Source organism: Notamacropus eugenii, chromosome 2 (assembly GCF_028372415.1).
Source record: "Notamacropus eugenii isolate mMacEug1 chromosome 2, mMacEug1.pri_v2, whole genome shotgun sequence".
Lineage (NCBI taxonomy): Eukaryota > Metazoa > Chordata > Mammalia > Diprotodontia > Macropodidae > Notamacropus > Notamacropus eugenii.
In genome coordinates, this window is record NC_092873.1 from 84,349,504 (window position 1) to 84,373,403 (window position 23,900).

The 23,900-nt window shown below is 39.0% G+C and overlaps 1 protein-coding gene and 1 long non-coding RNA gene across 4 annotated transcripts in view; one reads left to right on the forward strand and one right to left on the reverse strand.

Moving 5' to 3' along the window:
* Positions 1-244: 244 nt before the first annotated feature.
* LOC140525860 (tripartite motif-containing protein 10-like) lies at positions 245-15,860 on the forward strand. 2 transcript variants are annotated; one of them, XM_072641637.1, is made up of 9 exons: positions 245-371; positions 1,610-1,821; positions 2,433-2,906; positions 4,607-4,696; positions 8,483-8,713; positions 9,045-9,067; positions 14,603-14,718; positions 15,061-15,107; positions 15,713-15,860. In XM_072641637.1, the coding sequence occupies exons 3-9, from the start codon at positions 2,463-2,465 to the stop codon at positions 15,740-15,742; spliced, it is 981 nt and encodes a 326-aa protein (XP_072497738.1). In that variant the 5' UTR covers positions 245-371; positions 1,610-1,821; positions 2,433-2,462; the 3' UTR covers positions 15,743-15,860. The 2 variants fall into 2 exon arrangements, with proteins under 2 accessions (XP_072497738.1, XP_072497739.1); XM_072641638.1 differs by lacking the exon at positions 245-371 and having other exon boundaries at positions 1,758-1,821; positions 2,391-2,906.
* LOC140525869 (uncharacterized) overlaps positions 8,453-23,900 on the reverse strand; it is a 39,835-nt gene continuing 24,387 nt past the window's right edge. The window contains exons 1-2 of one of the 2 annotated variants that reach the window (XR_011974141.1): positions 10,247-10,413; positions 8,453-8,601 (exon numbers count right to left, since the gene is read on the reverse strand). This is a non-coding gene — a long non-coding RNA (uncharacterized lncRNA). Of the gene's footprint in view, positions 8,602-10,246; positions 10,414-23,900 lie in introns of those variants that run through there. The other variant, XR_011974142.1, reaches the window with a different exon arrangement.

A 23,900-nucleotide genomic window follows, 5' to 3' on the forward strand; every position in this document is an offset into this window, starting at 1 on the left:
CTCCAACCTAACGTTCCAGACGTATTCCCTTACTCTTATTCTGCTACCTGTCCCAAGATATGAAACTAACAATATCGGAGGTCTGGGGGAGGGAGGATCTGCATTGGTAGATTGGAAGGGAAACCCATAGGATCTGCGGATTGGCCGATGATTGAAGAGGCGTCATCAGTCTCTAGTCAGACCAAGTCGTCTGAGACTGCAGAGGAAAAAGAAAAGTGAAACTCTTAAAGTTTTCCAAAGTCCGGTTAGGTTGGGCAGCTTTTCCTTCCTGAGCCTGCAGTCTCCTCCCGCTTCTCCAGCCACCGGCGGACTCCGTGGGCTGCCATCTCCCTGTCCCCCTCCTGCCCTCTCCATCTTCTGGGTGCCAAAAGGTGAGATGTCCTCAAACTGGTCTTAGAGGAGGTTGGTATTGCTGGGGTGGGGGCTTTCCTGAAAGAAGGCCGGTTTTGGAGTCAGGGAACCTGGGCTTGGCCTCTACACTGGCTACTTTGTTACCAGCAAAAACGCTTTCTTCCTCTGGGACTCCTCAGATCAGAACTCCCTTCAGTGGTCACTACTTCCCGGTAGGTATCTTACCTTCCCCATTAGGATGTAAGCTCTTTGAGGGCAGGGATCGTCTTTCTTTTTTATATTTGTGCTAAGCCAGTGTTTCATAAATGCTTTTTTATTCGTTATTCATTTACTCAGTTTTCCTGAGTAGGATTGGATTGGACCCCCAGAACTAAAACCTGAATTCTAAAGGTCATTAACGTAGTCGAGGTCTTGGGCGGGGCAGCCTGGCGGCAGTCCTGCATTTATTAAGTACAAAGAAAGGCAAAAGAGTCCTCCCATTCAGGGGGCCCACCACGCACAAACAACCAAGACACCATAAATTGAAGTAGTCTCAGTTGAAAGGTATTAAGACTTTTAAAAGACTGAGAAAGATTTTTTTACAGAATGTTTGACTTTATTTGAGAACTGAAAGAAACTAGGGGAGTCAAAAGGCAGAGAGGGGAGGGAGAGAGGGCTTCAGGCTTGAGGGACAGCCAATGAAAATGCTGTTACTTTGAAGAAAAAAAAATGGTTACCAGACTTATGTAGTAGGTGTCACGTGGGCTTCTTTAGACTCAGGAAATGACGCAAGAAAATGCTTGCTCACAGATCCTTAAAACAACCTGATTTGGGTTGGGTTTTGTTTTATGTTATTTTATTTTTTTGATGGGGTTGCTCTGTTTTTTGGTCAACATCTCCCACAGGGTGGGGGGATTCTGCACTGGATTTGGTTATCTCTGTGTCTTAGAACAAGGTTCTGGGATTTACAAGGTTGTAGACATTGCTGACCTGTAAGTTAAGTCTCTTACTGATTTTTAAAGTTGTGTAACTAGTAATTTTAAAAATTGTATAATAATACTCAAAGTGATTAAGTGTATTCCCTGAATTCTCTTGTGTAGAGGTTCTTAACGTGGAATCTATCCCCAACATACACACACACACACACACACACACACACACACACACACACACATACATATACACACATACACAAATCTGTCAATAGATTTCAGGTTATCTGTGAATTTTGATGGAAGAAAAAAATGTTTTTTTTTTCTAACCTCTAATTGAAATTTAGCTTTTAATTTCCTTCAATTCAACACTGTTCTGAGGAGTCCTTGGGCTTCACCAGACTGCCACGTGGGTCCATGACACACAAAAAAATTAGGAACCGCCACTCCAGTGGAAGCCTGAAAGTTCTCCTCAGCCTTGTCTGGACTGTTGCCCTTCTTAGGAGTCAGGAAGATCTGGCAAGATTTTGGAAGAATTTAAGACAACCTGAAATAATTGGTAAGTCTAAGGTGAGAACCCACATAGACCTCATTCCAGAATTTCAAAAATAATCAGATTTTCCTCTGTGAACTATTAAAAGGATATTTTAATATTAATTAATTACTCTATTCTATCAACCCTCCTTAATTTCTTTTCTGTGCACAAAATATGACCTATTTACATTAATGTTTTCAGCCTTCCTCACATCCAATGCCACTCCTCTTCCTCCACTTTGAAGAGAATCCTGTCCTCACACCTTCTAAGTCTTCAATCCTCTTTAGACCTGTCCACCTTTCTAACTCCCACCCAAATATCTTTTCAAAAGCCATTCCCCTGAACCCCTTTTGAGAAGGAGAGGACCTCGAAGTCTGGTACAATAGAAAGTCAGAGAACCTGAGTTCAAATCGGAATTCTGCCACTTCCTACTACCTGTGTCAGGCAAAAGAGTTGGAATGCATGACCATAATGTCCCTTCAAGCCCTCAATCCACTGTGTGGTCCTAGTCTGAATACCTAGAAATTTGATTTCATACTCAATCTTTATCCAGATTTCCCCAACCATAATTGCAATTCCTATTCATTTTTCAGAGTTCATCTCTTTTACCCCATTTACCTCATTACCCTGTCTAGGAAGCAGAATACTGAAGAAGTAAAGTGATCATGGCTGCCAGACCTCTACCAGAGACCCTCCTGGAAGAACTGACCTGCAGTATTTGTTTGGATTACTTGAAGGATCCAGTCAGCATTCCCTGTCACCACAGTTTCTGCAAAGTCTGTATCACTGAGCTATGTGACTGTCATAAAGCCCATGTCCAGGACTCTGTGTCCTGTCCAATTTGCCAGAAGCCTTTTCAAAAGGAAAACATCAGTCCCAATTGGGTGTTGTCACAATTAGTCCCCAAACTCCTCAACCTAGAACTCTCTGATAAGCAATCAGAAGATTCTAAGCAACCAACAGATTATCAACGTTGCAAGTCGCATGGGGAAAAGACCTTTTTCTACTGTGAAACAGATGAGAAGTTCTTGTGTTTGGTGTGCAGGGAGCTCCGAGAGCACAGCACTCATGTTGTGCTGCCAATAGAGGATGCTGCCCAACCCTACAAAGTAAGAAATTTGGCTTGGTCTTTCCTCCCCCTTGATAGATTGATCTAGGAAGATCCTGGTGAATGCAGCAGTCACTGCACCTGCAATCAGTAACTGGGCAGCAGGTATTTGTTAAGCATTTATAATGTGCCAGACACTGTGCTGACCTCCAGAACTGTGGTTTGGTTATCCTCTGCCCACCAAGATTGTCACTCTCCAAATCCCTTGGTGGGTCAAAATTCTACTAACCCACCCACATAGATAGATATCGCAAACAGTGCAGTGCTGTGAAAAGAACTCTGGATTTGAAGATAGAGTACCTGGGTTAATATCCTGGCTCTTTCACTTCTAATGTGACCTTGTATAAGTTATTTGACCTATATGACCTTCATATTCCTATAAATGAAGGCATTGGACTCTATAGAGTTCCTTCTAGTTCTATATCTATGATTCTATTACTACTACTGTTCAGGTGGTAACCAGAATGGGCAGAAGTGTATGGCAATGTTTGAACGAACACTGTTTGGGGAGTTTGTAAAGGGGAAAGGAGTAAGAGTTCAGGATGATGAAAAAAAGAGGGGTACAGGTAGAGTTTGTTTAAGACTTGTAGAGAACAGACCCCTGAAGAACTTCATTCTGAAGATTTATTCAATAAACAGCCATCTGCATTGACAAAGAGTAGAAATGAACTAAAATTAGGGCTGAAGCAATTTTAAAGGAAAGCAAAAGATTTCCCAGCATTCACAATCATCAAGCCCTGAATCAGAAATAGGTTTTCTTTATCCCTGGACAGTTTTTAGGAATAGTCTCCAATATTTTCCTTTTGTATCTAGAAAAATGGAATTCTTGGCTAAGGCTCTTTTACTTTCTCTCTGGGAGTGATGGGATCTGAAAACTCTGTGGTATTTTGAAGGAAAACCAATTTCTTGATGATAATCAAGTAGCCACAATAAAAATGCTAAGCTAGGGAGGACTCTGTCAGGAAAGACTTCATGGAGTAAGTGAGTTGAACATGGCCCCAAAGGAAGTAGAGGATTTTACTGAGAGGGCATAAAGAGAAGGAATATTCCAGGAAGGGTGAAAGATCGTAAGGAAAAGCATATGATAATCTAAATAGTAGCTATGAATCCAGACCCTTAAGGCTGTCCTAATCTTACTACTAACTTTTTCACTTTTCCTCCTCCTGTATTTAACCATAGTGATCTGCTCCTAGATCCTGCTATTGAGTTTCAGTCCCTTCTGCATGGAGAGGATTATAAGCATATTGATCACTTTTTACACAGATTCATAAAATGTCATTACTTTAAAGCTCCTTCATCACTAGTCTAGTCCAGTCCCCTCAATTTGTTTTTAAATTTTTAATTGTTTATTCTGTATTTGCATGAACATTTCTATATACAAAGAACAGAAAATGATGAATCCCTCTTATGCTCAACTTGTTTTTTTAAGTTGTATGTAATAAATTCAACAGGTTAGTTCCCAAGTCATCCTGCTTGTCTGTGTGTCCCTTGGAACTTCTTTCAATTACTGTCTGTGCATTTCTTTAAATGCTTTCTTGATGCTATTTTATTTTTCTTTTTTCATCATCACTCTCACTAGCCCCCTATATATATGATTTATGTGCTATCAAAAGTACTTTTCAGCTTTAGATACTGTGACCTTCTAATGAAGAGATGTTCAAATTGTATTTGTCAGTAGGAAAGTAATTCTCCTTTTTACAGGATGAAATTCAGAGACAGCTGGAAAGTTTGAAGAAATCCAAAGAACAAATTATGCATTTGAAGGAAAACAATACATTCCAGGCACTGCTGGTAGGAAATAATTCCTTCCCTTCCCCCAACTCCCACCGAAAAAAAAATGGGGCTCTATTTCAGAGGCCCAGTGTCTCTAGAGTATTTGCTTACAGGCCTGCTCCAGGGATGGAGCAATTGCTTCTTCCCATGTTCCTAAGAGAATGAAGGAGGGATGAAGAAAGGGTGTCTTTATGCAGATTTTTACTTCTATGTCTTCATGCAAATTAATCTGTCTTCTCTTTAATTTTTACCTTTGTTAAATAGGGATAAGATATGATTTAACACCTCTTCCTGTCTTACAGGATTGTTGTAAATTTCAATGAGGTAATAGATGTTAAAATGCTTTGAAGAATACTATGCACATGTAAAATCATTATTCATAAGAAAAATCTGATCCATCAGTGATAGGGCTAAAGCAAGGAAGGGCTTAGCTGAGATGGCAGGAATAAAGAATAGTGAAAAACCTAAGAGAGATAGATATGGAAATATTCATAATGACTTCTCACCTTCCGACTGATGTCTCTCCTACTTGTTGCACTACTCTTATCCACACTCTACCCAATGTTAAACTGGCCATTGGTTTCCATCAATTTCACATGATAGAAAAGTAAAGAGAAGACCTGAGACTGTATGGATTAGGAGGCACCATCTTAGTTATATGCCGTAGATCTCTGTCAATCTATGCCATAAATTGTAAACTCCTGAAACTGGAAATCCAGGCAAGAAGTGGGAGGACTGAAATTCTAACAATCATCATGCTACAGGAGGAGCCAAGATGGAGGAGTACAAAGACACACATATGCTAGCTCCAAACTCACAGCCCATAAAATACCTGTAAAGAAGAACTCCCAACAAATTCTGGAGCAGTGGAAGCCACAGAACAACGGAGTGGAGGAGATTTCTGTTCCAGAGAGACCTAAAAAACCAACACCAAAGATCCGTCGAGCACCGGACCCAGAGTGGAGCCCAGCCCTGCCTTGGCCAAGTGGCACCAAGAGGAGCAGATCAGAGCAGGCTTCAGGGATGGAATCTCCAGCAGCCGAGCAGGTCCCTCCACCCACAGGTGCCAAAGGTCAGTGAGAGGGTCTTTTTGGCTGGCCAAGAGGGCAGCAGTTTGTCCCGATAACTCAGGCCCCCTTGGGAGGCAGCAGCTGAGGCATCAGCAGACAGGGGCTCCAAAACCAGGCAGGAGCTTAGATCCATTATTGAAGGTCTCCACATAAAGCCCCTGAGGGAACTGAGCCCTGTGTGGTGCCCCTGCCCCCACCTGAGGGCCTGAACTTAATCTCACACTGAATAGCAGCCCCACCCCTGCTGAAAGCCCTGAACTGGGAAGCAGCATTTTAATCTCAAACCCCAATTGCTGGCTGGGCAGATCTGGAGGCCAGGTGGATGTGGAAAGGACACTCAGAAGTCAAGTCACTGGCTGGGAAAATGCCCAGAAAAGGGGGATAAAAAATAAGACCATAGAAGGTTACTTTCTTGGTGAACAGATATCTCCTCCCTTCCTTTCTGATGAGGAAGAACAATGCTTACCATCAGGGAAAGACATAGAAATCAAAGCTTCCGTATCCCAAACATCTAAAATAAATATTCCATGGGTTCAGGCCATGGAAGAGCTCAAAAAGGATTTTGAAAATCAAGTTAGAGAGGTGGAGGAAAAACTAGGAAGAGAAATGAGAGAGATGCAAGAAAAGCATGAAAAACAGGTCCACACCTTGCTAAAGGAGACCGAAAAAAAATACTGAAGGAAATAACACCTTGAAAAATAGGCTAACTCAATTGGCAAAAGAAGTTCAAAAAGCCAATGAGGGGAAGAATGCTTTCAAAAGCAGAATTAGCCAAATGGAAAAGGTGTTTCAAAAGCTCACTGAAGAAAATAGTTCTTTCAAAATTAGAATGGAACAGATAGAGGCTAATGACTTTATGAGAAACCAAGAAATCACAAAACAAAACCAAAAGAATGAAAAAATGGAAGTTAATGTGAAATATCTCATTGGAAAAACAACTGACCTGGAAAATAGATGCAGGAGAGACAATTTAAAAATTATGGGACTACCTGAAAGCCATGACCAAAAGAAGATCCTAGACATCATCTTTCATGAAATTATCAAGGAAAACTGCCCTGATATTCTAGAACCACAGGGCAAAATAAATATTGAAAGAATCCACCGATTACCGCCTGAAAGAGATCCAAAAAGAGAAACTCCTAGGAACATTGTGGCCAAATTCCAGAGTTCCCAGGTCAAGGAGAAAATATTGCAAGCAGCTAAAAAGAAACAATTCAAGTATTGTGGAAATACAATCAGGATAGCACAAGATCTAGCAGCTTCTACATTAAGGGATCAAAGGGGGTGGAATATGATATTCCAGAAGTCAAAGGAACTAGGACTAAAACCAAGAATCACCTACCCAGAAAAACCAAGTGTGATACTTCAGAGGGAAAAATTGTCTTTCAATGAAATAGAGGACTTTCCAGCATTCTTGATGAAAAGACCAGAGCTGAAAAGAAAATTTGACTTTCCAACACAAGAATGAAGAGAAGCATGAAAAGGTAAACAGCAAATAGCAGTCATAAGGGACTTACTAAAGTTGAACTGTTTGCATTTCTACATGGAAAGACAATATTTGTAACTCTTGAAACTTTTCAGTATTGGGATAATTGGTGAGATTACACACACACATACACACACACACACAGCACAGAGTGAATTGAATAGGATGGGATTATATCATAAAAAAATAAAATAAGCAGTGAGAAAGAAATATATTGGTAGGAGAAAGGGAGAAATGGAATGGGGCAAATTATCTCTCAAAAAAGAGGCAAGTAAAAGACTTTTTAGTGGAGGGAAAAAGAGGGGAGGTTAGAGAAAAACATGAAGTTTACTCTCAACACATTCGACTAAAGGAAGGAATAAAATGCACACTCATTTTGGTATGAAAACCTATCTTACAATACAAGAAAGTGAGGGAGAAGGGGATAAGCAGGGTGGGGGGGATGATGGAATGGGAGGAGGGAGCAATTGGAAGTCAACACTCTTGGAGATGGACAGCATCAAAAGAGAGAATAGAAGCAATGGGGGACAGGATAGGATGGAGGGAATTATAGTTAGTCATACACAACACAATAATTATGGAAGTCATTTGCAAAACTACACAGATATGGCCTATACTGAATTGCTTGCCTTCCCAAAGGGAATGGGTGGGGAGGGAGGGATGAAGAGAAGTTGGAACTCAAAGTTTTAGGAACAACTCTCGAGTACTGGTCTTGCCACTAGGAAATAAGAAATACAGGTCATGGGGTATAGAAAGTTATCTGGCCCTACAGGACAAAAGAGAAGATGGGGACAAGGGAAGGGAGGGATGATTGAAGAGAGGGCAGATTGGTGATAGGGGCAATCAAAATGCTCGGTGGTTTGGGGAGGGAGGAGGGGACAAATGGGGAGAAAATTTGGAACCCGAACTTTTGTGGAAATGAATGTTAAAAGTTAAATAAATAAATTTTTTAAAAAATCATCATACTATCTTTTTTCCTCTGTGGTTAATGGTGCTAAAACTCTAGATTAGGAGTTTTTAGCCTTTTTTTTTGTGCCATGTACCCCTTTGGCAGTGTGGTGAAATGTAATGCTACTTTGCTTCATTCTTTGCATTCATAATTGAAGAAAATTCAGGAAGGAATTCGTGAAAATAAAGATGTAGGGGCTTTTTTCCCATCCAAATTCACATCTCTCTTGATCATTCAGGGACCCCAGATTAAGAATTCCTACTCTGAACTAAAGAATATTTTCTCCTTCATTTCCACAGAATCACATTCAAGTGACAAAACAGAGAATGGTGTCTGAGTATCAGCAGTTCCGGAATTTCCTTGATCTACAAGAACAATTCCTCTTCGCCCATGTGGAGAAGCTGGAGAAGGACATCACCTGTAAGAAAGAGCAACATGTCACCGAAATGTCTCAAAAAATATCTCATCTTGAGGAATTAATAAATGAAATGGAGGAGAGAGCTTCTCAGACCCCAAGTGAAATCCTTAAGGTGAGAAACAAGAAAATACACCATCTCTGCCCCACATGGTGAATATAACAGTTGTGTTACAGAATAGAAACTGACATGAAAGACTTGAACTGAAATTGAACCAATGACAATACACAACTGGATGAATTTCCAACTATTACAAGCATGAGGTATTGAAATATAAAGGCAATTAATGATATTGAGAAGAGCTGGGAATTGTAGGTGTAGAGTGAGCATCTAGAACAGGTGAGGAAGAAACAAAAATTCACTTTGGGACTCTTTAGGCATTTGTGCTGTATTCAGTAGGGAATAGCTACAGGAAAACTGACCTTTCTCCCCTTCTTTTCCACAGATCAGAAAACAACTGGAAGAAAGGTAAGTGTTCTTAGCTGGGTTGTTTTCTTCTGTATATATTCTTTGTCTCAACTTCATTGTGGATATGCAATAAGTTAAGTCACTTTTTTTCTTCTCCTGTCAGCCTGATAGAATACTTTCAATGAGAGGGAGGATTTATACTTCTGTTTTAAAAAAAATTTTTTTCCAAACATTTATTCACTGTCTAACGGGTATAGAACACTAGGGTAGTTTTTGTAGGAAACTGAAAATCCCAGTCCCAAAGGGTTTATAATATAATGAGGGAGTTAAGATGCAAAATAACTTTGATACACAACATTATATAAGGATGTCAGAAACGTATGCAAAGTACCACGTTGCAATCTAGTCTTTCGTTGAAGATGCCCAGTGACAGGAGGCCCACTACATGCCAAGGTAACTCTTTCTGCTTCACATGCACCCTGAGTGTTCTGTAAGGTTCTCTTTCCCACCACTTCCTTCACCTGATCTGCATATGGCAGGAACTTGAGGCCCTTTACCTTGCCCTCTTCTAGTCGCTGTCCACTGTTCTTTGTAAAATGTGGTACCCAGAATTGAATATGATACTCCAGAACTGAATATGATTCTCCAGATATGTACTCTGACCAAGACAAAGTACAGTGGGACTCACACTTCCTTATTCCTCGGAGCTATTTCTCTTTCATCTTCACTAAAGCTCAAGATTGCTTTAGCTTTTTTGGCTGCTATGTACATTGTTGAACCCTAATTTCTCCCCCAGATCTATCTAACTCCACTACCTGGTGATAGTCAATAACTTTTCCATTTTTCTTACAAACATAGCATAAGAAACTTTATCAAATACTTTGGTAAAAGTATCTTTAAACTGTATCTATAGATAACCTCTGTCTACCAATTTAGTAGCCTGGTGAAAAAGAAAATCAAATTGGTTTCTTATGATTAGTGCTTGGAGAAACCATGCTAGTTAATTGTTCACACCTTTTCCTTCTCTACATGTTACAAGCGTTACTGGAATCATACATTCTATAATTTCACCAGGAAGTGAAGTGAATTAATTTGCCTGTAACTTGCAAGTGACTTTCTCTTCCCCGTTTTGAAACTTGGGACATTTGTCCTCTTCAGTCCTACAGTATTTCTTTTATTCTCTTAAGATTTTTCAAATATCACTGTTTCAGCATTCTTATTTGCCGAGGTTTTTAGTACCTAAGGATGTAGTTCTTCTGGGCCAAATGATGTGCTGAGGTTGAGGGGCTTCTGTGACATCCAGTTAGAGATATGTGCTTTAGGCAGTTGGAAATGCCCACCTGAAGTTTGACTCAGAAGCAGAGATCACAAATTTAGAATGATCTGAATGGAGATCATAGTTGGAGCTGTGGGGATGAATACCAGGAGACCATCAGATAAGAAGAAAAAACACATACATGTGCATGTGCCCAAGTTTCCTTTGTGACTGATCAGTAGGTAAGATCTCATACTCCTGTTCCATTTTTCTTTTACTTCATCCTAGAAAACACAGTGTATCCATTTAACTGTACATTTTCCCCAATTTTCTAGTCTGGAACACTAAAGACAGGGAGGAATGAAATGATTTCTATAGATTCCTTCTTTCCATAGCATTCCTCTGAGTTTCTGTCTTATTTTGGGTGGGGGTTTTGGGGGAGAGTGGCTTTTGTTTTGGTGAGTCAGTTTACTTTTAGTGGTGGATTAGTGGATAATGAGAAACATGAAAAAATAAAAGCATCAAGCATTTTTTAAATGCACAAAGAAAACAAAAAATGCAGAACATCCAAACAGCAATTTTCATACTACTTGGCTAAATGTCATATACTTTATGTATTTTTAAAACTATGCCATAGAAGTTCATATTTTCTTATATACTTTTTCTTTCTCTGTTACTACATTTTTTCAACTACACTTGAGATTCTAAATCTTTCATTTTTTTCAAATACGTTTTCTTACTATTTGGGCTAGTTTTACAAAATAATCCCTTGATGGATTGATTAATATAGCTAAAATTGTAAATCAACTCTTCTTGGATACTATTGTGAATGAACTTGCCAATCGGTACTATAACTTGCTTTTCAAGTATTTAATAAATTCAAGTTGTAATTTTCTAAGTTGACCTGCTTATCCTTTTCCAACTAATATTTCTTTTGGTCACTTCTGTGCATTTTAAAAATTTCAAACTTAAGCATTTCCTTATACAAAACTGAACACAATAAATCATACATGAAACCGCACATTTCTATTACATACATCTTAGTTTTTGCTTTTAAGTTTGTGATAAGCTTTGAAAAATAAATGGTAATTTCAGTATGTAATTGTCCTGATCATCTGTTTGCTTCTGGCCTTCTTTCTGTTTTCTTCTGTGCATTTTGAAAAATTATTTTAACAGTCTTACTCTTGTTCTTTTTCTTTTGTGGTTTATAGCAGCCCTGTTCCTAGCCCACCTCCTACCTCCATTAAAATAGAAAAAAACAAAAATAAAACTCCTTTAACAATTATGTATGGAACAATTATGCCCACATTTTCAATGTCGAAAAAAGTGTAGCTCATTCTGTACCTTGAGTCCATCATCTCCTTGTGAGGTGATGGGTAGCATGCTCATCATTGGTTAATCATTCCCTTTACTAGAGTTCCCAAGTGTTTCCCAGTTGTTTCCCTTTACATTGCTGTTCTTAGTGTATAGTTCTCCTGATTCCACTCATTTTGCTCTGCATCAGTTCAAACAAATCTTCTAGGTTTCTCTGAAACCACTCTAACATCATTTCTTATAGCACAATAGCCTTCTGTAACAATCATATATTATAACTCACCCCTTAGTTTCCAGTTGTTTTCCACTACAAAAAGAATTGCTCTAAATACATTTTTTTCAAAATTCCTCCATCAATTTTCATTTTCCATCTCAATAAAGATAAGACAGAACTTCAGAAATACTTTAACTTATACTGTCTAGTTAGTAGTGATTTGGGACATTTTTTCATAAGGTTGTTGACAGCTTAGATTTCTTCCTTTGAGAATTGCCTGATTCATATGCACTAGCCATTTATCTATTGGAGTATGGGTCTTGTTCTTATGTACTTGTCAGCTGCTTATATCTCTTGTCTATGAGACCTTTGCCAAAAAAAAAAAAAAATTCTTGCTACAAAGATTTTTCCCCAGATATCTGTTTCTCTTCCACTTTTAACTATATTAATTTTATTTGTTTAAAATTTTGAATGCCATCAAAATCATTCATTTTCTTTCTCTGGCCTTCTCTCTTCCTTATTTAGTCAACAATTCTTACCCTAGCCATAAAGGCATTTCATTTCTTGTTCTCATTTTTTTATGATGTGACCTTTTACAATCCAAGTCATCTACTTGGAACTTACATTGGTATATGGTGTGAGAAGTGGCTCAGAACCTGACTTATATCAGACTAGTTTCCAGCTCTCATCCATTTTTGCCATTTTATCAGTCCTTACCCCAGTAGCTGGGGTCTTCTGAATTGGTCAGACACTGCGACTATATTCATTTGTTTCTCTACATTTGTACCTAATCTCTTTCACTGGTGATCGATTTTTTTTTTAACCCATGCCAGGCAGCCTTGGAGGATTACTGCTCTGTGGTATAATTTGAGATCAGGTCTTGATGTTCAGCCACCTTCCTTTCTACTTTGTTTTTCATTATTTCCCATGAGAATCTCAACTTTTTGTTCTGCCAGATGAATTTTGATGTTTTCTCCCTATTTCTAAAAACTAATCCTTTGGTACTTTGGTATAAATTGAAGAAAGTACAATGTAGTTAATAAAAAAATAACTTAGTATTATCATTTTTATTATAATGGCCTGATTAACCAGGAGCAATTAATATCTCCATTTATCCATATCTACCTTTATTTTTATAATACTTTGTAGTTGTATCAATATGGTTCCTATATATGAATTAATAAGTAGAATACTAAATATCTTATAAATTCTGTAGTTAATTTGTGGGGAATTTCTCTTTCATCTTTTCCTATAGGATTTTGTTGTTAATACAGAGAAAGACTGATGGTTTGAATGAGTTCATTTTGTATCCTGCCATTTTGGTAGTTATTGTTTAAATTTATTTTGAATAGACTCCTAGTGTTCTATAAACATGTTATATCATATATAAAAAGCAATTGGCTTCTTTCTTTACCTTTGCATATGCCTTTAATTTTCTTCTCTTATCTCACATGTCTAACAGGATATGTAATAACACTAGTGATAATGGACATCCTCTTTTATTCTTGATCTTATGAATATATCTCTAAGTTATCCCTGTTACATATAATGTGGACTTTAGTTTTTAGATAGGTGCTATTTATTATATTTTTAGAAGAACAATTTATTCCTATTTTGAATTTTGAATAGGTGTTATATTTGTCAAAAGCCTTTTCTGTATATATTGATAAAATTTTAGTTATTTTTGTTATTCTTTATTAATATGGTCTATATTACTTACACTTTTTCTAATGTGAACCAACTGTGCATTCCTGGTATAAATTAAAAGTCATAGTATATAATTTTTTTGATAGGTTGCTACAGCCTCTTTGTTACATTTTCTTCAAAATTTTTTTGCTGATATGCATAAAAGATATTTTCTTAGAATTTTCTTCCTGTTTTATCTCTCCATCAGTTAGGTATCAAGAGAATATCTCTATCACATTTGGTAGAATTCTATATGGCCTTGTATTTGTAAATAGTTGACACAGTATTAAAATTAATCATTCTTTGGATGTTTGATATATTCACTCAGAAGTCTATCTGGTCCCAGGTTTTCTCTTGTTGTTCTCTTTCCCACTTTGGAAGCTCATTTGTGACTTGAAGTTTCTTTTGCTGAGATTGGGTTATTTAAATTCTCTGTTTCTTGTTTTTTTTTTTTCAACATAAACATTTTACACTTTGGTAAATATTCACCTCTTTTGTTTAATTTCTCAGATTTGTTGGCCTATGATCAAGCTGCCAGGTGGTGCAGTGGATAGAATGCTGGGCCTGATGTCAGGAAGACAAGTCTTCCTGAGTTCAAATCTGGCCTCAGACACTTACTAGCTGTGTGACCCTGGGCAAGTCACTTAACCCTCTTTGTCTCAGTGCCTCAACTACAAAATGAGCTGGAGAAGGAAATAGCAAATTACTCCAGCATCTTTGATAAGAAAATGGGGTCAGAAAGAGTTAGATACAACTGAACAAAAATAGTTCCCTTTTATTCTTTTTCACTTGGTGTGTATTATCCTTTTTTCATTTGTAGATAGAGATAATGGTTTGACCTGAAGTGGTGGTAGGGAGCAGGTGGAATGTGGACCAATGCTATGGTCTTTATTTTAAACATATGTGTATATATATATATATATATATAATTTTTATTCTATATTTTTTATTCAATTTTATTCTATTTATTTATTTCAACTTTTGATTATTGTTCTATTAATCCATTTTGTGGTTTTCTAACTGTTTTTCAGTTGTAAGTGAGGAGAACTGGATGTGGCTAAAACTTTTCCTTTGTATTTTTCCTGAAATCCCTTCTGTTGTTCTCTATTGACCTATTTCCCCTCAGGATACAGACAGAACAGGTCTTGATCCCATTCACCCCATCCCGGGACCTAAATAAATATGTGCCTGCATTGAATAAAAAGATAAAAATGTTGGAGGAATCCATGAGAAGTTTCAGAGGTAAGGAGAAAGGCCCATAGCATCATAGGGACATTAATGTTCATCCACCTGAGTAATTACATTTGACAGATAAGGAAGCCTAGTCCCAAAGCCTGAACCCTGAAAAAGTTCTCGTTTTCCAAGTTCAGTAGGGTGGGGTTGCAAATGAGATTGAGTTCATGGACTACCTTCTGTAGCTTCTGAGCCCCCAAGAGAGGAAAATAACTTGCAGCAGGTCACACTGCCTCCTCTTTTCTCAGAGAGCCCTCCTATGTGCAGAAAAAGCCTTTTTTCCCTCTTATGAATGAAATGGACAAGTGATAGAAACCTGGAAGCTCACTCTCTTCTTTCTCTCCTCCCTAGCTCCATGGAGACAATATGACCTTGAGAAGAAGACAACTAAGAAAGAGGTTTGGCTTATATTTTTACAATTTTTTAGTGTATTTTTAAGTGTTCTAATGAGCCAGTGTGTCTGTCTCTGCAAAGGGAGAGTCCTTGATTAGGAACCTAGCCCTCAAGTGCAAATGACTGATAAGGATTCCAGCAGTTACTATTACCCCATTTTCTTCTTACATCTTGGTTCTCTCCTTCATCTGAATGCAAAGTGCAGCATTATTGAAAAACTATTTGACACTCCCCCCCCTCCAAAAAAAAAATATGGTCAACTCTTAGCTTTCTATTTTTTCCAAAGTAGAATTTCAAAAATCATCTCTCATTCTTCTCTGTCTAATAACCCTAGCAATATTAAGAACCCTTGGTTTTGAGGGAGGCAGCATCTCAGTATGTGTGTATCTAGGTATCACTACCAAGTCAAACAAGTTAGTTTTGGATTATCCTTACTCCACTTCTCTTCCAACACAGAATTGAAGTTTAAGTGTAAATATAAGAGTGATGAGTCTTTGAGAAATTGTGGAAGATTTGACTTTTCCTTCTCATTAAATCTACCCCTCCTATCCCTCTTCTTTCCCTCATGGGTCTAACTCAATCTTCATCCATTGTGTCTCCTTTCTCCTAGATGGACCACACAGTGGAGCAGAAATTATAACCCAATTCAAGCTGAAAGATGATCAAGGAGTCAGTTTTAAAGCAGACATGTCTGAAATACTAGAGATGGTGGTCCTGGGAAAAATTAGAAGAAGTATCTTCCAAATTGAGAATGAAAATGATAATTCAAGCTATGCCATTGAGAATAGCTGTGATGGGAAATCCTTCCCAGAGTACTTTATTAATTCATGCTCTGTCTACGTTGACTCCTCCAGGAATTTTGCATCATGTTTTTCTCAACAGGTGTGTCCTCAAGATCCCTGAGGAAGCCAAGTTGCAAGTGCTAGCAGATATTGAGACATACAGGAAACCAGTAACAACTTACCTGAAGGAGACAGATTGTGACCCTTTTGATGTTGTCATCATCATTGTCTCTGCTCACATTGGATCTATTCATGGCAGCCTAGCAGTAGAGCTCGACAACATGGAGAAGCAGGTCTACTTCATTTCAAGGAGTATCCAGCCCACGTCAGAATGGCCACCACTCATGCATTTTGGTTTCACAACATTCAATGTGAGCAGAGACAATAATTGGAAAAATACAGAGCTATCTATATGGAACCTGGAAAGGATAGGTATAAGAAATCCTCAGGTATTTCTGATCTCTGTCATGAAAGATGTATTTGATATTTCAACTTTTTCTTTTGCACTGAAGGCATTTGAAGATGACAGGAGGAAGAAGGCTTAGATTTTGAGGAATCACCTCTTTCAGATCCGTAAAAAAGCCATTAAGAGGAAAAAGATTGCCTTACAGGGTATACTTGGAGTGAAATCTTTGATGGTGGCCCTACAATCTCTGCTAGTTCTGGGGTTTTAGCCCAGCTCAGGACCTCTCTGAGTCATTATCAGAGGTTATTTAGGGTAGATGAGCTTTCCCTCACCAGTCTGGCTCAGATGCTTGATTGGAACGTAGAAGAATTACATGGCATCACCAAATCCTGGAATTTGCATGCACTTATAAAAGACAATCACAAGTTAGCTGTTCTTACAGGCAGGAAGGTTGGGGAAGCAAAGCTTCTTCACCAACACTCTTATCAAAAATTGTATAACCAAGCTCAGGAAATACATAAGTATTTTCTTAAAATAGTGGCCAATGATGCAACCACAGTTTTTGACAAAATGTGCTGGAAGCTGTCTCAAGAAGCCTCATAGGAGAATACCTTATAGGTCTTCAGATTTCTGACCAATCCCCTGCAATTTTACTTCTATCCAGAATCCTTTTTCTGTCCATCTTCCAAGTACTGCAACCAAGGAGTTTCTTGGACTTCCATATCATTGTGATAGAAGATTGAAATTATTAGTAATTTTTGTACACAAGGCAGACTAACCACTTGGGTTCAAGGGCTGCTAACTCTTCTGTTCCAAAGTGGGTCTTCCAATCCCACAATAAACTTTCATGAGAGTACAGGACCTCTAACTCATACCATTGCCACCTATATCTCTTGTAACAAGCTCAGTGACCAATAAGTGTCAGAGATAGGTTTGAGCCAGTTCACCTGTCTCTCAAGCCAGAATTTTTTCCCTCTGGTCCATAAAGTTAGCTTTAATCCAGAAATATTGATTGATGAATTCTTATTATACTAGGCAATATAGGAGATACAGAGAAGCACAACTTTCTGCCTTCTAAAGGAAAATTTAATAAAGGAAAATATGAGACCTTATATTGGAAGGAAACAGACACTAAAGAAAACAGAGACTAATCTTATTTAGGTTAAGTCCAATTTAAAAATCCCCATTATAACATCCTTGATAAAAACAAGTCTGGGGTGGGGGGGAGCTGAGCCAAGATGGCAGAGAAGAAAGACTCACATCCACTAGCTCTTCCCCCACAACCCATAAAATACCTGTAAAGAAACACTCAACAAATTCTAGAGCAGCAGAAGCCACAGAACAACAGAGTGGAGATTTCCAGCCCAGGGTGATCGGAAAGACAAAGGAAATGTCTGTCACACAGGATGTAGAGCAGACGCCAGCCCAACCTTGACCCCACAGCACCAGGAGGAGCAGGGCCAAGCAGACTTCAGGGACAGAATCTCCAGTGGCAATGCAGATCCCTCAATGCACAGGCACCAAAGGTCAGTGACAGGGTTTTCTCAGCTAGCCTAGAGGAGAGAAGGACCTTCCCATAGCTCCTGCCTCATGCAGGCTGCAGCAGCTCCCACAGCAGCCCTCATTCATTGTTGGATTGTAAAACCCCTAGGGGCACTGAGCAGCTGATTCTTACCTCAGCCATGTGTAGGAGCCCTGCCCCCCACCCAATGCTCCTGGGGATTTGAGCAGCTGATCTTTATCTCACACTGTATGGTGGCCTTACCCCTGCAGCTTATCTGAATCTCAGCCCCCAGTGCTGGCTTGGTGGAACTGGAGGTCAGGTGGCTGTCGAGAGGAAACTCTACTACTTAGATTCTGGGCACAAAAATGTCTGGTTGCTCCCAGACCATTGTACACACTTGATTGTGCCACCTTGGAGGAACTGAGATCTTACACATCCCCAGAGTATACCCTACTCTTGACAAAGGACCCAAAAGTCAAGTAACTGGTTGGGAAAATGCCCAAAAAGGGGGAAAAAATAAGACTATAGTAGGTTACTTTCTTGGTGAACAGATATCTTCTCCCATCCTTTCCAATTAGGAAGAACAATGCTTACCATCAGGGAAAGACATAAAAGTCAAGGCTTCTGTATCCCAAACTTCCAAAATAAATATTCAATGGTCTCAGGCCATGGGAGAGCTCAAAAAGGATTTTAAAAATCAAGTAAGACATGTGGTGGAAAAATTAGGAAGAGAAATGAGATAGAGATGGAAGAAAATGATGAAATGCAAGTGAGCAACCTCCTAAAGGAAGCCCAAAAAAATGCTGAAGAAAATACCACCTTTAAAAATAGGCTAACTCAATTGGCAAAAGAGGTTCAAAAAGCCAATGGGGAGAAGGATGCTTTAAAAAGAAGAATTAGTCAAATGGAAAAGGAGGTTCAAAAGCTCACTGAAGAAAATAGTTCTTTAAAAATTAGAATGGAACAGATAGAGGCTAATGACTTTATGAGAAACCAAGAAATCACAAAACAAAACCAAAAGAATGAAAAAAATGGAAGATAATGTGAAATATCTCATTGGAAAAATAACTGACCTGGAAAATAGATGCAGGATAGACAATTTAAAAATTATGGGACTACCTGAAAGCCATGATCAAAAAAAGAGCCTAGACATCATCTTTCATGAAATTATCAAGAAAAACTGCCCTGATATTCTAGAACCAGAGGGCAAAATAAATATTGAAAGAATCCACCAATTACCGCCAGAAAGAGATCCAAAAAGAGAAACTCCTAGGAACATTGTGGCCAAATTCCAGAGTTCCCAGGTCAAGGAGAAAATATTGCAAGCAGCTAGAAAGAAACAATTCAAGTATTGTGGAAATACAATCAGGATAACACAAGATCTAGCAGCTTGTACATTAAGGGATAGAAGGGCCTGGAATATGATATTCCAGAAGTCTGGAATATGATATTCCAGAAGTCAAAGGAACTAGGACTTAAACCAAGAATCACCTACCCAGCAAAACTGAGTATAATACTTCAGGGGAAAAAATGGTCTTTCAATGAAATCAAGGACATTCAAGCATTCTTGATGAACAGACCAGAGCTGAAAAGAAAATTTGACCTTCAAACACAAGAATGAAGAGAAGCATGAAAAGGTAAACAGCAAAGAGAAGTTATAAGGGAGTTACTAAAGTTGAACTGTTTACATTCCTACATGGAAAGACAATATTTGTAACTCTTGAAACTTTTCAGTATCTGGGTAGTTGGTGGGATTACATACATACACACACACACACACACACACAGAGCACAGAGTGAATTGAATAGGATGGGATCATATCTTTAAAAAATGAAATTAAGCAGTGAGAGAGAAATACATTAGGAGGAGAAAGGGAGAAATGGAATGGGGCAAATGATCTCATAAAAGAGGCAAGCAAAAGATTTTTCAGTGGAGGGAAAAAGAGGGGAGGTGAGAGAAAAACATGAAGCTTACTCTCATCACATTCAACTAAAGGAAGGAATAAAGTTCACGCTCATTTTGGTATTAAAACCTATCTTACAATTCAAGAAAGTGAGGGAGAAGGTGATAAGCAGGGTGGGGGGGGATGATGTAAGGGAGGGCAGTGGGAGGAGGAAGCAATTTAAAGTCAACACCCTTGGGGAGGGACAGGATCAAAAGAGAGAATAGAAGCAATGGGGGGTAGGATAGGATGGAGGGAAATATAGTTAGTCTTACACAACACAATTATTATGGAAGTCATTTGCAAAACTACACAGATATGGCCTATATTGAATTGCTTGCCTTCCCAAAGGGAATGGGAGAGGAGGGAGGGATGAAGAGAAGTTGGAAGTCAAAGTTTTAGGAACAACTGTCGAGTATTGTTCTTGCTACTAGGAAATAAGAAGTACAGGTAATGGGATAAAGAAAGTTATCTTGCCCTACAGGACAAAAGAGAAGATGGGGACAAGGGAAGGGAGGGATGTTAGAAGAGAGGGCAGATTGGTGATAGGTGCAAGTAGAATGCTTGGCGTTTTGGGGTGGGTGGAGGGCAGAAGTGGGGAGAATATTTGGAACCCAAAATTTTGTGAAAATGAATATTAAAAGTTAAATAAGTAAATTTTTTAAAAAAATAAAATAAAAGATGTCAGAACTCTGATCAATGCAATAGCCAATTACAATTTCTGATAAAATTGTGAAGAAGCTAATTACCTACCATTTGACAGAGAAGTCATACACACAAGATACAGGAGAAGACATACATTTTCAGATAAAGTAAATGTAAGAAACTGACGTGTTTTTTTTTCAACAAGGGTTGAGAATGAGAAGGCGAGAGAAGAAAGAAGGAATGAGAGAAAAAAGAAAGAGGAAGGAAGGAAGGAAGGAAGGAAGGAAGGAAGGAAGGAAGGAAGGAAGGAAGGAAGGAAGGAAAAATGGAAGGAAGGGAGGAACGAAGGTGGAAGGGAGGGAGGGAGGGAAAAATTATTGGGGTCTTTGTGTGTAGATTCTCCAAAATTGTCCAATCTGAAAGGGGAAAAAACCACTGAGGCAGAGCTCTGAGCCAATGGCACTTTATTAAAGGGTCCATGGTCCTCTTCAATGAAATGGAACCCAGATCTTCCTCATCATCTAAGATGCCCCTTCTGCCAGGGCCTTAGTTTTATAGCGCTTGACACCTGGACAAGAGAGGTGGATCAGACCAAAAAAACAGTGTGATTGGTAGATAGACCTTGCCCAGGACCCTCCAGGAGGGTCTACGCAAAACACAGAATCTCATTTGTTGACCAATAGGTTTGACAGCATACCTTAAAAGGCCTACCTTAACCTTTGAAGGGGTCCTAAAAAATCGAAGATCAGGTTCATGGGGCTGGGCTGATGAGCAGATGTCAAAACATCTGAATGTTCTGATGGGCCAGAAGAAGGGCAGGCTACGGGTAAACAACCAGGGTCACTCACTGGCTTCATCCTCGTGGTCATCTCATGGTGGGCAAAAGAGGTATAACAAAGGACAAAGAGATAACAAAGATAGCTGGGGGACTTTCCATGTAATTGAGTAAGGAAAAAGAAGGGTGGAGGTTTTAGCTTCCTATGATTAAGCAAGTGAATTTACAATCTGCAGTTCACAGCTCTGGGGCTTAAGAAAAAAACTTATAATCACCATCCCCTATTGATTCATATCAAACTGATTAATATTGATTGTAATAAAATAGGGGTACAATGAAATAGGGCTCCAATGAATCATCTATCACACTTGGTTAAGGGTCTGTAAGCAGAAGGTAGAGGAGGTTCTGTTTCCCGGCCATGCAGGGTTAATTTCAAATACAATAAAGTTTTCTCCCAATTCCCAAAACTGAATAAAGTTTTCTCACAAGACAAGTTGGACTAAACCTGTAAGTGAATGCAAACTAAGGTAGCTACAGAACTGAGTCACAAGATGAAATCACAAGTTTCACTCAAATCCCACAATGAACTACTTGCTGTCCTAATTCACTCATTGTGGAAGTGGCATTTGGTGGGAAAGGGGTCAAGTCTTGAACACAGAACTTGCAGTCCCCTCCAGAAATAACAAATGGAGTGGAAGTTAGTGCAAACATGATCATATCCCTTACATGATCCATATTGAAGGGAACAGGTAGACATATGCACAGCCCCCCTCTTTGAAGAGATCAGAGTGGTAGCCTCTGGCCCCAACCTCCTGCTTCCCTTCCTGCCAGGAATTAAAGTCTCCCTTGGGGAAAGGTGGGGGGAGAAGGGGCTAGAGATGTTTATTCAGCCTTGCCTCCAACCACACAAGGACAATTCTCTACACATGCGAGGCCCACTCCCACTACATAGGTCATCCCTTCTACATTAAAAAAAATGTTGTCATTGGTTTTTTTTTATTCTTTTATGTCACTGTCACTAGGGAGCTACACATTCAGTAAATAAACATTTATTAAGCACCTACTTACTATATGCCAAGCTCTGTGCTAAGTGCTGCGGTCAAAAAGAAAAGGAAAAGACAATCCGTGTCCTTAAGGAACTCACACTTTAATGACATGAAAGCTTATACAAGATTGTCGGTACCTGCATAGAAACACAGTGAGTGGGTAAATTAAGTGTAAAAATTAATAATCAGTGATAGCTAAAGGGGAATGGTGCAGCTTGGCTTTAGAGTGCCACCTGGAGGCCTGCACAGATGTAACATCACTGCCCACTCCAGCCATATACCCCATAATGGGACCCTCCAAGTGTTCAGGTCCAGTGCTGACATATTTGAATTGAGTCTCACCGTACAGGGACGTTTGAAATGGTCACAAGACAAAGACAAAAGGCATCAATAAAATGTGCTTATTTTTTAAATAAAAGCATTAGCAAGATACTTACTAAAAGAGAATATATTAGATATAAATTAGTAATGCTAATATTATGATTTCTGGCCTTTTCAGATGAACCAATTAATAGCAGATAATATCCACTTCTTTTTTCCAATGCATGTGCAGGGAAGGGTGAACAAGATGGCACTGGAAGGGGTGGCCCCACCCTTGTTTAGACCTGAGATTGTATGAATACGGTATTCATGTGCTACGTGGCATATCCAGGTACAGTTCTGGGTGCTGGGTGTGGGATTATACTATATATGGTAAAATACTATATGATAGGTCCTAGGAAGGTGGATGGAATGCGTACGTATACTGAATCTATATAACCAGAGTGCTTGCCTGAATAAATTGGAGTTGCTTCCTGACCCGCTCTCCCGCTTCATTGTTTTGCTTGTGAGCTCCACAAGAGGATGAGTGACCTGCTGGCCAGGCATCAGACTTGCTCCTCTCGGTGTGCTATACTGTTACCATAGCATCATTAGACTATCTGAATATCATAGCCCAAAATAAGAGCTTAGGCAGAAAACTGCTCAGATAACTTAGAATCAGAGGGCAAAGTGGGAAACAGAAAGAATCTACCTACCAGTTGCCTTCTGAAAGAAACCTCCAAATGAAAATTTCTGGGAACATTATAGGCAAAATCCTGAGGTCAAAGAAAAAAAAAATCCTGCAAGCAATTGGGAAGAAATACTTCAAATATCAAGAAGCCACAGGCAGAATTACACAAAATTGAGCAGCCACCCCTACAAAAAAAGCAAAGAGCTTGGAATAAGATTCTAGAAGGCAAAGGATATAAGGTCAGGAATAACTTACTCAACAAACTAAGTATAGTGGTACAGAAGAAAAATGAATGAGACAGAATTTCCAAGCATTCCTGATGAAAAGACCCAGGAGGAGTAGAACTTTGAAGCTCATGAAAGAGTGAAGAGAAATATAAAAAGATAAACACAAATGAACAAATATAAAAGAGAAAGACAAACTGCTCATATTTTATATAGAGAAATGACAGATGCATCCCAGTAAACCCTACCATCACAGGCAGAAGGCCTGGGAGCAGTTCTGTTATGTCTTGATGATCTTAAGAGAATAAGGGAAAGAAAGCACAAGAGGAATGCACTGGAAGGGGTGGAGAGGAATGGAAAGGAAAGTTAGAGGATATCATCTCATCTAATCAGGATAGTAAGTATTCATCTAAATGAACAAAGAGGATGGAGGAAGGGGGGAGTGATTAACCCTTTAACCACCTTGTCATCTGAACTGATGA

What these genes read in the sequence shown, in the direction of transcription:
- LOC140525860 (XM_072641637.1), top strand. Translation starts at nt 2,463, where the DNA reads ATGGCTGCCAGACCTCTACCAGAGACCCTCCTGGAAGAACTGACCTGC. An exon ending in ATGCTGCCCAACCCTACAAA is followed by an intron (nt 2,907 to 4,606) that starts GTAAGAAATTTG and finishes TCCTTTTTACAG; the next exon opens with GATGAAATTCAGAGACAGCT. An exon ending in AGAAAACAACTGGAAGAAAG is followed by an intron (nt 9,068 to 14,602) that starts GTAAGTGTTCTT and finishes ATTTCCCCTCAG; the next exon opens with GATACAGACAGAACAGGTCT.